General features: G+C 47.5%; 1 protein-coding gene across 2 annotated transcripts in view; it reads left to right on the top strand.

Annotated features, from left to right (window-relative positions):
* The window catches only part of LOC118782666 (F-BAR and double SH3 domains protein 2-like), a 78,617-nt gene that overhangs the window by 47,555 nt on the left and 16,800 nt on the right, over positions 1-14,262 (top strand). The window contains exons 9-12 of one of the 2 annotated variants that reach the window (XM_036536105.1): positions 5,518-5,640; positions 6,929-7,024; positions 8,194-8,268; positions 12,366-12,482. In XM_036536105.1, coding sequence (XP_036391998.1) covers positions 5,518-5,640; positions 6,929-7,024; positions 8,194-8,268; positions 12,366-12,482 — 411 coding nt within the window. The remainder of the gene's footprint in view (positions 1-5,517; positions 5,641-6,928; positions 7,025-8,193; positions 8,269-12,365; positions 12,483-14,262) is intronic. The other variant, XM_036536106.1, reaches the window with a different exon arrangement.

Here is a 14,262-nt window from a genome sequence, read left to right as displayed (position 1 = left end):
ACCCCCCTCTCGCTCCTGGGATATTTATGTGTCCATCCCTTCCTTGTAAATCGAAGCATTTCTACAAAACATTGGCACGGCCTATATATTGGAATATGTCCTCAGTCAACTGGGATGCTCTGGGGGTTAGCGGAAAATATATATCCATTTTCTTCTGCTGACAGAACACTCTCTACTACATTTTTTTGCTGTTCCCATGGTTGCGCTGACAGCAGAAAACAGTGGGATTAAGTATCAATTCAGAGGTGGCCATTCGTTTGCAGAGGCCATATTTTATGGTGTAGAACTCTGTCACAGCGCATTTCCACCGACTGCCTTAAAAACCATAATAAATGGATGCAGTAAAGGGTGTCATCCTGTCTCTCTTCAGCTGCTGAGCCGCATTGACCTCTGCAGGACTGCAGTGCACATACGAATGTTCGTGTGTGTGTGTTTGCTTTTCCATGTGTACACTTGCGTGCCTGTTGCTGCTGTCTGTGTGTATGTGCACGTGTGTGTATGTCAGCATGCACACCGTGTGTGCAGTCTGTGATGCTTGTGGTACTGCAGGAGACAGTCGTGTTACAATGCAACTATGCAACTACAAACGTGTGTGTGTGTGCATGTGTGCGTGTGTCTCTGTGTGTGTGTGTGTGTGTGTGTGTGTGTTTATATTATGTTTTCCTCCACCTTTGTAGTTACACACCTGATTGTGTCTTTCTGTAGCTCTTCTTCAGTAACAATGCTGTATTGTACCAGAGGTTGTAGAGTGTCTGTTTGTGTGTGTGTGTGTGTGTGTGTGTGTGTGTGTGTGTGTGTGTGTGTGTGTGTGTGTGTGTGCGTGTGTCTCTCTTGCTCTTATTCACCAGCATTGCTGCACTATCGCAGAGGCTGCAGTTGTAATCACCAGTTACCAGATCTCTCCTTCTGTCCGTGACTTACAGACTGTTATTAGGTTTTACAGTACAAGATGGTACAGCACACCGGCCTGCTGGGTGGTGATCCAGAGAGACCAATACATAGACAGCCAATTACACTAGCCCATCCCTCAGCCCTGCAGGCTGTGTCTGTAGTCGGGTTGTTCACCCTCAGTCTGTAGGAGTCCTTCCCCCTGCGTCTGTAAGACATTCCTCACTCTGCCTCAGTATGATGATCCCTCACATTGCTGGAGTCCTTGCTGTTTAATCATCTCTGAGGTTTCCTGTCTGAGGAGGCTCAGTAATGGAGCCCACCTCAGCCCAGGGCCTTTGCGGAGTCAGAGCGAGGGCTGAAGTATCCCGTATCTTGTGTTTAAACAGACTGAAAGCTCCTCCTGGCGAGTGGATGCCGTGCGGTTGCCAGAGAGACTGCGGTTCAGATCCTGGTGTCTGACCACACTGGCCACATTTGCACACAGCTCCTCTGAGTGCTGGCGCTGTATTTAGTGTCCTTCTGTTGGAAAGCGGCAGCAACCAGACAAAGAACAGACTTTAATGCTTGCAAAAAAAATGCAGTCATACTGGAGGGTAAAGTGCATCAAAGGAGTAAGGAAGAAGACTCATTCAGGCATGAGCAATCGTCAGAAGAGAGCCGATCAGACGTGAGCGCCGGTCAGAAGAGAGCCAATTGGGTCTGCGCGACGGTCAGAAGAGAACCAATCTGGAGGCAACAGAGAGCGCAGGGATGCTGAACAGAAGAGAGTGGCAGAAAGGCTGTCAGCAGGGATGGACGCCAGTGGGTCATCTCCCGCTCTTTGAGATGCATGGGAATATACAGTATGTTAGTTTGTTTGTTCCTGCAAAGCTGTGCTGTGCTGCACACAAGTCTGAAACATGTACGCTGCCTCTTTGAGACAGGCAAAACCAAGCATTAAAGCAGCGTTAGTGGGATTGGCAGGGGGGGCTTGTATACAAATTGAAGGGCCTATTAGCTGGGGCGTTTGTTGTGGTTCTAAGAGATGGGGCCGCAAACACCCCGTGTCCGACATGTGCCGCGTGCCCCCGCTGTGCTGGCAGAACGCAACTCTCATTTTCACTTTTTCAGGGACACTTTGCTCTGGGCGACAGCAATGAGATCTAAATTATAAAGAGGAGGAACGCTTTTGGGAGTAAATAATTGATCAGCGGTCATGGTGACAAAGCACCAGCGCTCCAGGGCAGCAAGCTGTAGCTGGCGTGCGAGCAACGCTCTGCCTTTCTCTCTCAGTTTCGAATGGCTGAAAAGTTACTGAGGTGACAAGCTCCTTAATGTCACACGGGGACCAACTGCAACCCTCAGGCCAAAGAGGTGGGAAATGACTCTCTCTCTCTCACTCTCTCTTTCTGTCACGGTCTCTCTTTCACTTTCACTCTCACTTGCTTCTTGTGTCCTGGAAATTCTGAAGTCAGAATCAACACAGACAAGTTGTAAAGCGCCCAGCAGCACCACCTCCAGGCGAAGGAAGGGTACTGCTGCTGTGGTTGGGGAGGGCATTTTTGCCTTAGTCTGATCTGTTTGATCCAGATGAGCACAAAGTGCTGAGAAAAAAAACCCCCAGCATGCATCTGGGCTTCAGATCCTCTGTTTCAGGGCGCCGACAGGTGATTTACCTGTTGTTGGCCCCTGAGCGCTGCTTGAAGTGTGTGGTCGGACGCGCACCTCGTCTGACGTCTGAGCTCTCTCCGGAGCCTCGGGTTGCTGTGTCCCAGCGCTCGTTTGCCTCCTCTGCATGGGGTCGTTTTGCCACCCGCGGGGCGCGCGACTGTTTTTCACCGCGTGTGCAATTACTTTAATTATACTCCTGCACCGCATTGTTCCTTCTGAAGAGCCTGTGTCAGCTGCTTGCCGGCTAGATGGCAGCGCACAACAGCGCCTCCCTCAGTCAGCTGCGGGGGCAAGCCGCAGAGCCGCGCTCTCGAGCACACCCAGGGCTTTGTCCGCTCAGTGCTTTCGTTTGGGCATGGCTTCCTTTTCTGAGCGCTCCTCTGCTGTCTGCGTTTTAAGTGGGGCTGAAATGTTTTGGTTTATGACGTGACCCACCTTGCGTCTGAGATGTTGCCATAAGTGGGTAATTGCACAAAGCGGAAAGGATTGGGAGAGGCTGCGATTCATTTGGGACAATAACCTCTGCCCCGATGAAGGAAATTCCTGAGATCTGTCATCTCGCCATTGTTTCCTGCGAAAGAGTGTGTGTGTGTGTGTGTGTGTGTGTGTGTGTGTGTGTGGATGGATGTGTGCCGGTGTGTGTATGTGACTCTGTGTGTGTCTGTGTCTGTGTCTGTGTGGATGTGTGTGTGGATGCGTGCCCATGTGTGGATGCGTGCCCTTGTGTCTGTGTGTGAGTGTGCGTGTGTTTTATCCCTATGTGTGTATGTCTGTGTTTGTATGCCTGTTTTTGTCTTTTCCTGTGTGCCTGTGTGTGTCTGTTTTTGATTCTTTGTCTGTCTCTGTCTACATCAATACATGTATTAATGTATATGTATGTGTGCGGTTGGTTATAATATTCCCTTGTGAGATTGCAGGATGCATTCAGTTTGCCCCCCCTGTGACACTGGCCACATTACATGACATTCTTTTGGTAACTGGATCCGTTTGTGCATTTCCATGTGTTTTTAGAGAAGGCTGACATTTTCAACAGTCTGTGGCAGTGCAACGGGATCTTCTGAAACAATGCGTCTCCCTTTTCATACTCTGCACAACCCAGTGCATTGTGGGTACAGAGGTCTCACATACATGGGAGCAGGGGGCTGGTGTGGGAGTGGTGGGGAGGGTTCAATATGTACAAAATGACATTTGTGGTGAGAGCTGATGTGAGAGAGAGTGTCTGTTTGCATTGCATGACATGAAAACCTTGTGAGTTCTCAGGCAGTTCAGTCCATAAATTACTGTTTTCTTCCTTCGTGTTGATGACTTCACCACCCAGAGTGAGGATTACATAAGAAGCCTGCAATACATCTCTGTTGTCTTGGTCCCAGAGGAGCTTTGGCCTGTTTGTGCGTGTGTGCGTGCCTGTGTGTTTGTATGTTGTGTATGTGTGATTGCTTACCTGTTAACAGGCTGTCTGTGCATGTGTGTGTAGCTGTGCATCCCATTAACACAGGCAACAGTGCAAGTGAGTTTGTGTAGGGCTGAAGGTGCAGGTACTGCACACGCTCGGGATTTGTATGGGCTGTGTTGACTGCGGTCCAGTCTGCTCTCAGCTTGAGACAAAACCAGGAAGCGCAGGTTCTCCTGGCCCACAGAGACAGGAAGCCACAAATCACTCAGCCTCCCCCAGCGTGAAGAATGGGATTTGGGCAACGGGCGGAGGGGGGATAGAGTTCAGAGATTGTTACCAGCCTATCTAGAGGAAGCGACGTATTTTTGCTGAGTCACTGACCCTTCCTTTGCGGGAAATGACACGGGCGAATGAATGGCTTTCTTCTGAGGTCCATCCTCTCTTGTCCAAGTCGAATGACTAAGACTAAGAGATGAGTCATTCAGCTACCACAGACTTGTTCAGCTGAGTCCATCAGCCTGGCTGAAATTCACACGTCAGGTCATGTATGTTCAGTTCAGTCCTTTGCCTTGCAGTAAAGACCTGTGAAAGTCCAGTGTTTCTGGGATGACCCTTCTCCTGGCCTACCTTACCCCCCTGCTTGTCAGTTATTAATATGAATGGAGATTGTGTGTGTGTGTGTGTGTGTGTGTGAAGGCCTAGGAATCTGAACTCAACAACCTTTTCCAGCAGCTGGTCTCTGAGAATTCCTGTCTGATCCAAAAAATAGAGCAAGGCAAAATAAACCCTTTCCCCTTGCAGGTTTGTGTGCAGCAGTGAAGCCGCAAAGCCTCCTGGTGTCAAAGACTTCTTTCTCTCCTCACCGCTCCTCCCCTTTCTCTCTCTCTGTCTCTCTCCTCTACCTTAATTGGCATGGCAATAGACAGTGTTACCAAGTCAGTGGTGATCGAAAACACCACCAACCAATGTTACAAATAAACGTTGACAAGGTTACAGCCTGATTAAGTCAAATCCATACATGCTGTTTTACAATAACAACAGTAGTTGTCATTTACAGGAATTATGTGTATAGTAGAGATTATTTTTATACATGTGTTGTGCGTATAATGTAAATACACTTACTACAGTTGGTTAGTGTTTGTCTCTTTGGCAGTAGCAGAGTACGTGTGCAGCAGCCAATAACCGTTTTGTCTTGTGTCCAGTGAAACCGCTTATTTTTATCTGTCTGAAAGTGTGACAAAATTTGGAATGTAGGTTTTTATTTTTTCGAAGAAATATTGCTGACTGTGTGTATTTCCTGTAGTGCAGAAGGAAGTGCTTCTCTGTCTCGACCTCCACATCCCCACAGGGGTCACAGAGCTCCTTTTCTTTGTGTTGCCAGTTGTTGCCTTTGCCGTCCTGCTTCAGCGGCCGGCTGTACCTCGGTGGATATTTTATGTCTCTCGACATCATGCTTCTCTTTCTCTGGGTTTCAGTGATGTAACATGCTCTCTGTCTCTCTGGTGTTGAAAGAGTTTCCTCTCTCTCTCCGGTTCTCTCTCTTGTTAAGGCATTGTGTTTCTCTCTCTCCCCCCCCCACACAGGCCCTGGATGGCAGCATCTACGATCACGTGAAGGATTATTTGATATCGTTCTGTCGGACGGAGCTGGAGGCCTTCCAGGCGATCCACAACACCTTCCAGTTCCTCCTGGAGAAGTCAAGCAGGGTGAGTCGCCTCTCTCCCAGCGCGCTCTTCCCTCGGTCCCTCCGGCCTCACCTCGGCTCACCCCCACAGAGTCCGACTCCCTTTAGAGACAGCTGTTCGTTTATAAGTGCTCCTGCCAGTGGAGGTTTGGAGGTCATTGTAAGAACTGTCTACATAGGAGCAGGTTAATCTCAGGTTCTTCTTGTGTCTCCCCAGACCTCTTTCTCTGTGGTCACTTGCATCTGGTCTCAGCTGCAGAGAGAAATGCAGATCCGCTTTTCTGTTACCTTCCCTAAAACCCAGAGTCACCTCATGTGTGATTGCATGAGTTCAATTCTAACGTCAGCCAGCATAGTAGATTTCTATCGCAGTTTATCGCAACGGTGGTTTGGTATTGGTGAGCACAAAATATAGTTTTAAATTAATTGTTTGGTATAGCTGACTCATGCCTAGCTAACATATATTCATGTACATAAATGAGCACGGTTGCTCTCAAAATGACATGTGTGTGTGTTTGCTAGTGTATGTGTAGTGTACAGTGCAAAGCCACTTTGCACACGCTGATGCGGATTAAATGTGGATCTGATGTTCAGCACAGGAAGTAAATTTCGTTTCTAGTTGTGGACCATTGATATGTGAAGACCTGGCTACCTGCACAGGAGCAGGTATTGTTTATAAAGCATGTAGAGGCTACACTGGGATGGCTGTGTTTGCAGTTGGAGTCCCGCTGCCTGGGAGAGCTCTGCTCTCTTGTGTCCCCGCTACACTGGGTACTTTACAACAGTCTAACATTCTGTCCATTAAATCATAAAATATACAACTTTCACGATTGTTTCCACTTCATATTTTAGTATATTCTTCCCTTTTGTAATCCTTTATAAATTTTATTGTCCTGGCAATCATCCCAATCTTTCTGGTATTTTTTAAATAAAATTAGTCAATCCAAGCCCAAACATTAATACAAGCCATTCCCCCTGCACTAACTTGTACAATGACCTGGGTTCTTAGTTCTGGCAGAAAAGAGGCTAGTTTCACAATGACTACACAGGATGAACACACCTATTTCCAGTAGACAGACCTTATGGTCTGTGTGGGGCTGTGTAGGACTATATATGGTGTGTAGGGCTGGCCAATATACTGTCTTGTCTGGATAGGTTGCTGGCCTCAGGTTCAGCTGAACCATTGCTAAGGTGGAGAAAAGCATGCCTTCTGTGTGCATATGTGTCAGTGCACGTGCGCATACACGTGTAATTGAGCTGTTTCTCAGGCCAGTTCTCTGACAGTACATGATGTCTCTCCCCCTCTGTAGGTGATGCAGGACTTTAATCAGCAGCTGTTCATGCAGGAGAATCCAATCTTTCATAAAGCACAATCCTTCCAGTTCCAGCCTAGTGACAGCGACACGGTGAGTATACCTGCCCCCCCCCAGCATACCCACACACACACACACACACACACACACAAAGCCCAGAGAACTGCCACTCGCTTCTTGTGGGTCTGTGGGTCTCTGTTTCAGAAAGGCACATGGTTTATTGAGATAAAGCCTAGTCAGACAGACCTGGAAACTGTAAGCTCCTTCCTCTTTTAAGGAATGTACTGAAATTGAAATGGAGATAAATTCTTTGATGTGGCCTTCCAGTAAATGTCATCTTCTTCCTGACAGCACAGTTGAAACGTCCTGTATTTTACCTCACCCTGTTCTTATAAGCCTTTTCAGTGGTCTCTAGAAACAACTGCAGAATATTCTACTGATGACATTGTTAGCCGCTTTTTTTTCTTCCTCTCATTACATCACCGAAATATATCTTCATTCTCAGTGTTCACTGATCCTTTTAAAGTCTTTCGTGACGGGAATGGAAAAGTCAGATTTAAATGCAGATTTACATCAAAACCATATGCTGCACCAGTCTTCTGACTTAATGATCAGCAATGTTTACGTGATGTATAAATTCTCCTGTCCGGTCCTGTTTTGTGGTAGTTTTTTTTAAATGCCAGATGTGGAGTCACGTTAACATGGAAGGGGAGGGGGTGTTTTCTGGCTTGTGTGCCCACTTGATAACAGGGTTTTGAGTCCTCTCATGCAGCAGCATGTTGCCTTTGCGTAAAATGAGGGATAAGACGCAGAGATAGAGGAGGAGCAGAGCTCTGTCTCCGTAGCAATGGCATCCCTTCAGCTGCAGAGCTACGCTCCCCTTCCTCCTGTGGCACGGGGCAGTCTGTGATTGTGTGTGCCAGTACGCGATGCACACACATCCGCTGGAACTCCGCTGCCGGATATGCCGAGCCGTGTCACCGCTCCTGGCCGTAATCGCCCCGGCTGAGTTCCCATGACAACAGGGGCTCGCTGCTGACTGTCACTCACCTTCATGTACACCTGAACACTCGCCTCGCTAGTCTGGGAACAAATCTCAACAGGCTCTGGCAGAAACGTCTCGCGCTTCTAAACGACCAGCCTGAAGATCTGCACTAACCCTCCCTTTCCTTTCCTGTGATGCACTAATCACTAACTGTCTCTCTGTCCCTGTGTGCACTCTATCGATCTGTGTCTGTCTGTCTGTCTGTCTGTCTGCTCAGAGCTTAAGCACCGTCCAGCAGCTGGTGGACATCGAGCCCTCTCCTGTCAGTGCCATGAGAATGACCTTGGCACAGGTATAGCCCTGCCGCTCTGGGGCGAGCGGCGCACCACCCCACAGTCCCAGCTCACTGGCATCATTTGTACATGTGCGGGGGGGGGGGGGGGGGCATGGCAGCAGTGTCGGTGTTCGGTCCTGTGCTTGCGCAGAAAGCCCCAGTCATGTGACCCTCCACTCCAAACCCCACCCCACGAGGAGTGAAGTGCGTTTCCATTGGCTCAGGCCTGATGTGTCCGTGTCTCCTCGAGGGCCGCGTGCACATGCTGAGAGGAGGTTGAGATGATTCCTATCTGATGCTCCTCTGAGCCGAACATGAAGCTCAGGGGTTGCATTCTTGACTGCTCCCTCTCTCCCACTTCCCTCATCAGCACTGATCTCCAGGCAGAGCTCTGCAAATTAGCGCTTCTCTGTCGCGTTATCAGTGATCCTGAGAGAACAGGGTAGTATTTGGAATGCAGTCAGCTTGCAGGTGGATGGAGTCAACCCCAGCCAGTGCATGGAGGGGGAGTGAGTGGGGAACCGCAATGCATGATGGTCATGTGCCTGCTGCCATGCAACCGGAGGGGGCTGAGAATCATGGGATACGCACAGAACTGTCTGGGTGTGTGGAGACATGACAACGAGGGGAATTACTATCAATGAAATTTTCATGTCTGAGCTTTGTTTTCCCTGTATTTTCTTCCATGGAATACATTTATATTACTTTTCTTTTGTTAGCAAAAAAGCAGCCACATCTGCTCACAAATACACAAAAAATGTTGTCAGCACAAGTGCTGTGTTCATTACCCAGAGTGCATTGCTGGTTCTACAGAACAGGCACATGGTAGTGATTAGACCCCAGTAGGTGGATTCCACACGAGATGGAAGTCCTGGAGACAATCATGTGTTTTCCGTATGCCATTCCTGCAGATCAGCCAAGCTGATTGCGTTCAAGATTCTCCCCATCCTCTGCTGATGCGCTTTCATTATCTGCAACATGCAAAGAATTATAGAAGAAAAACATTTTCCATTTAAAGAATGCAAGTTTAATTGTGGTAACTATTCCCTCCATGTGTACAGGCTTTTTGTGTATTTAATTTCTCTATCCAGCAATTTCCTGTATGTGAGTGGAGGTGCTGTTTGGAAGCCAGAGTTTATTAAGACGGGTTTGACTTCTTGATTTGGGATCACTATATGGCTTTACACAACAGCTCATTAGAAGCTGATGATTGGTGATTCTCTGTGCGCATGTTGTAGCGAGCATCTTTCTCCCAGCATGGTTGGACGCTGATGATGTGTAAATACCTTTGTGGGGGGGCCTTTTACACTTCAGGAGATCAGTGGCTCGAAGTGCTGATGCCACGCACGTACGCACACCTGATGACATAAGCTGTTCTCTGAAGCCCAGGCTGCATTTCTGTCAGTCAGTCAGTCACGGTATCAGCTGCTCCATCAGAAAGAGAAGGAGAGTGAAGTGCTCTCCCCTCTACCCCTCTCTCTCCCTGTCTCTCACAAATGGGTGGCAGGGTATGTGTCAGTGTCAGCTTCTAGTTACTGCTGGCTAACATCTGAGACGGAACGAAGGAAGACCAAATTCCAGTTCTCACTGAGCGTGTGCTGGTCTCACTGTAAATCTGAGCAGATCTTACCTGCTACCCTCTCCTACCCCTCAGTAGTGACGGGAGGCCTGCCACAGGCTGAGCATCCGGCCTTAAGACCAGGAAGCTCAGCTGTGCGCCCCACAAACCCCGCCCCCTTCCCTTCTGCCGGGAGCCCTGGGCAGAATTCACAATTCAAGTGAACTCCTGAAAATCAAACAAGTACACGTCTGTTTCTAATAAAATATTAGTGATTCTGTATTTGCCCTGGGGTGTCCTGGGGGCAGGAGGGGGCGAGAAGGACCCTATGAGGAGAGGTACTGAAGGGGAGCAGTGAGCAGGGGGATGACTGGGCAGCCTGTAAAAAAGGGCACATTGTGAGGAGACCCCCCCCCCCCCCACCCCCCAAGCCAGTCAGCCCCTCCACTCACATTTGCAGAGTTACAGAAACAGAACCTTTTTTTTTTTACCTCCCTCCTAATTTATGTTCTTCAGACACAGCATGGAAGAAATTCATGCTTGTTATGTAACTCCTTTCTACCTGCCTTTAAAAACACACTCTGATCCGAATGTGGAAAGGCCTTCAGCCTTAAATCCATTCCCATTACGGCGGGTCACATGGGATGCTCACCATACCACAACAGGCTTTTTAAGCGTTCTGGAATCGTGAGCGGGACGTGTGACCTTTGAAACCCCTCTCTGCGTTCTGTGCGCGCCCCATTCAGGCATCCCCCTCTGTCTCATTGTGGAAGCGCGTCATTGGTGGTGTAAACCTGCCCCGCATGCTCTGGAATCCGGTCCCCAGAAGCCTCCTCCACGTGTCTCCCATGCTGTTGATTCTGATGCCAGTGCCCGTTTCCAGTGTTTGCTTTGTGAGAGTCTTTGGTGTCCGCCACGCCGCGCTGTCGCGTGAGGACAGCCAGGCCTTGTTCACGCAGGTTCCACATGACTTCAGCCCGGCCTCTGTGCTGTAGGGAAGTGGGGTCCAAATGTTGTTCCTGACAGTTGGGGAACAGCCTGTTTTCTTTACGAACAAGGACTCTGCTTGTGGGAGTTACGCCAACAGGGATTGCTGTGCTTGGACTAGTTATAAACCGCTGCATAGCAAGATAATTGTTTTCTGACATTCTAGAAGGAATGCAGTGCCTTTGAATTGAAATATTTTAATACTACGATTACATCACAGAGTTTGCCTTGTACAATAATATTTGCTTGCGCATTTCATAGAGAGAGTCTGGCCGTGTGTTTCTGAGAAATATTTCAAGGAAAGGAGATTTTGTTTATGAGCGGCATGGTTGATGTCACATTGACGGCTGGCATTTCTGCTGTTTTGCAGAGAGGCTTTTTCTGAGAACTGAGGTACAAGCATGTTCCAGTAATCTAAGATGGCAGTAGCAGAAGGAACAAAGCTTGGTCTCTTTCATAGAAATATCCAGCTGTACGCAGGTATCTGTCAGTGGCATTACTTGCCCAGGTAGCTGCCTCACTGTGCTTATTGGTTAGCACAATTAATCAGACATCCAATGAAAAATCTATTTCACTATTTGCTCAGAGATTTTTTTATCATAATTCTGTATTTGTCATTGTATCCTAAGCTTTTTAGTGAGATACACTTAAATGTGTTAGTGGTTAAGTGCCAGTGCAGTCACATGGCCTTGCTCTCCATGCTTGAATTTCACCTTTACTTCCAAAAAATGAAGGCAATTTATAAAGATACAGGTTGCGTTTAAAAACCAGCTGTATGTTGGGAACATATTGCCAAGTACTGTCTCCACAAGACCTAATGATAGACCATTGAGAGAAGTGGTACTGTTGTAACCTGCTGTGTGCTCTGTTCACATTGTAAGTTATGTAAATCGCTCACATTAAAACAAATGGAGCTGTTCAGACCATGACTGAATGATTAAGGTGGCTTATTCAGATCAGTTTCAGGGCACATTTTTAGACAGTGTTCCAACAATAAAATATGTCTGATCAAATCAGTGTTATTTTTAATAATTATGTAGGATAATTGTGAAGGAGAACCTTTACCTTGTCCTCCAAAATTGCTTCTTCACAATACTTGAAAGGACTTGTTTGACAGGTGATTTGAACAAGGAAAAAATGTTCTCTGTTGTGACTCCTAGCAAACGATTAATCCTTACTGTTATAGTTTGTAGTTGCCATTATTGTTCGCCATGTGGGAAGTTCCTAAGGCCCTGCTCTATGGGTGGTATCTCTTCATATAATACTACAGAAGGGCTATTGGGTGAACAGAGCCTGCTGATCCTGGGTCTCATCTGACTCCATGAACATTACAGTGTCTGCATCATAACAGCAAGCCACTGTGGGAGAGTAGAGATGTACCCCACTCCTCTCCATCGTAACAGTGGGACGGATGGGTTCGTAAAGACTTACCCCACTACTCTCCGTCATTGCTCCTGTGTGTGGATGTTTCTCCCTCTCGCAGGGTGGCCCCAGGCCTCCTCAAACACCCTTACACACAGACCCACACACACACTGTTCATTGTCGGTGACCGGTCCTTCTGTGTTCCAGAGTGGGCAGCTTGAGTCGGAGACCGGAACAACAGAGGAGCACAGCCTGAACAAGGAGGCCCGCAAGTGGGCGACCCGCGTGGCCCGAGAGCACAAGAACATCATCCACAACCAGAGGGTGAGTGCCGAGCCCCGCACCGAGCCCCGCACCGACCCACGCACCGAGCGCTGCAACTGTTTCAGAACCACAAACCCAGCCAATGGGACTGATTTTACAATGACTTCCATTAAACCGTCTGCAACCTCGGATAGGACGGCAGTGAAAAAGACACCCATGTTGCTGGCGTCAAGGACTGGTGTTGTCAGTCATCGCTGATCTGTACCAGACATCGCTGATCTGCACCAGACATCACCGGTCTGTCCAAGATGCTGCTGATGTGTACCAAACACTGAAAATATGTCTGAAATATTTTATCCGTTGGATAACCCTCAAAGGTTTGATATTGACAATAACAGAGTTCACCTGCCGGTGGGTTTACAAAACACATCGTCACCTGAATAAGAGCAGATAAGGCTGTCTCCCATGCCTGTGATGTCAGTGACTTCAGTGTGAGATGCATCTCAATTCTCAGATCCCCTAGTATTTTTTTGTATTTTGTGTTGCAAAAGAAAACATTGAAATGCCTCTCTGTGTATGTGCTGCTGCAAGCCTCAGTATAACAGAAAAAATCAACCCTGAAGTGCTTTGTGATTCTGCCTTGAGAAAACGGCTTGGCTGCACTTTCAGCTAGTTCGAGCAACATCTGACAGGTGAAAGGATCTAAATTTTCTGGCACAGAGTTAAGGGTAGAGTGGCTCTGAACTATCACAGCGTAAAGGTTAGAGTAGCTCTGTGCTGTCAAATTGTAAAGGTTAGAGTAGCTCTGTGCTATCACAGAGTACACACTGTTATCTCTTTTAGTTTCTCTTTGTCGCCCTCTTTAATGCATGAGGAAGCGGAGATCACAACCAATCAATTTACCTCCCCACGTGCCTGTACGAGGCAGTGTAATCCTGGATGTATGCAATAGCTGGCTCATCTTTTATCAGCTTTACTTCTGATCAGATGGGGGGGGTCGCGGAGGTCGGAGTGAGGGTCGGATGGAAAGCAGAGCATTATGGGCTTACCCCGGTGGCTGCTTATGTAACTAATGCTGGGGATCACTGGCTAAAGTGACAAAGGTCAGGGTGTGTGAGGGTGTATAAGTGTTTATCTTTGTTGTTTGCATAGGAAACATTGAAGCCGTACTCCAGTTTTTAAACATGTATATCCATAGAAACATGATTTGTATAGAGTTAAGGCCGATAAGTCGTGTAATTCATATTTGCAAAACAGAGGTTGCAGTAGGTTTTGTAATAAGATCATATCCCGTGAAAAAGAGCTGGCAATACTACATTTTTGGTTGATAATGTTTGTAGGTTTACTGCTTTACCCAGAATACCCCTGACAGAGTTGAAAGTCAGTGGTTGAAACTCTGTATGTACAGTTTGAAAAAACAGATGTGGTGTGATCAGTCTGTGTGTACGTATTACATTACATTATTTATTTGTTTCGCAGATGCCCTCATCCATATTTTATCCATTCATACAGCTGGATGTTTACTAAAGCAAATCAGGTTAAGTGCCTTTAGCTCCAGGGAACAACAGCAGCGCACCCCACGTGGCTACAAATCCAATTCCTTAACCACTGCAGCACATAGCCACCCCTATATACAGCACAGAGTGTAACATGGAGTGACTGCATGGAATTCTGAACATTAATTTCATGAATATTATAAGCATTATTTGAACAGCATTGCAATATACTGACAATTTTGTAGAGATATTTTTTATATTTTTTCCTCTATTTTGGGATTGAGAGTGCGACGAAGCCCTGGCTGACACAATCATCCCCTGTCCCCATGGGGCAAAGTCACTTT

The sequence above is a fragment of the Megalops cyprinoides genome, chromosome 9 (assembly GCF_013368585.1).
Source record: "Megalops cyprinoides isolate fMegCyp1 chromosome 9, fMegCyp1.pri, whole genome shotgun sequence".
Lineage (NCBI taxonomy): Eukaryota > Metazoa > Chordata > Actinopteri > Elopiformes > Megalopidae > Megalops > Megalops cyprinoides.
Note: the sequence above shows the minus strand (reverse complement) of the source record. Positions and strands in the feature narration are given on the sequence as shown.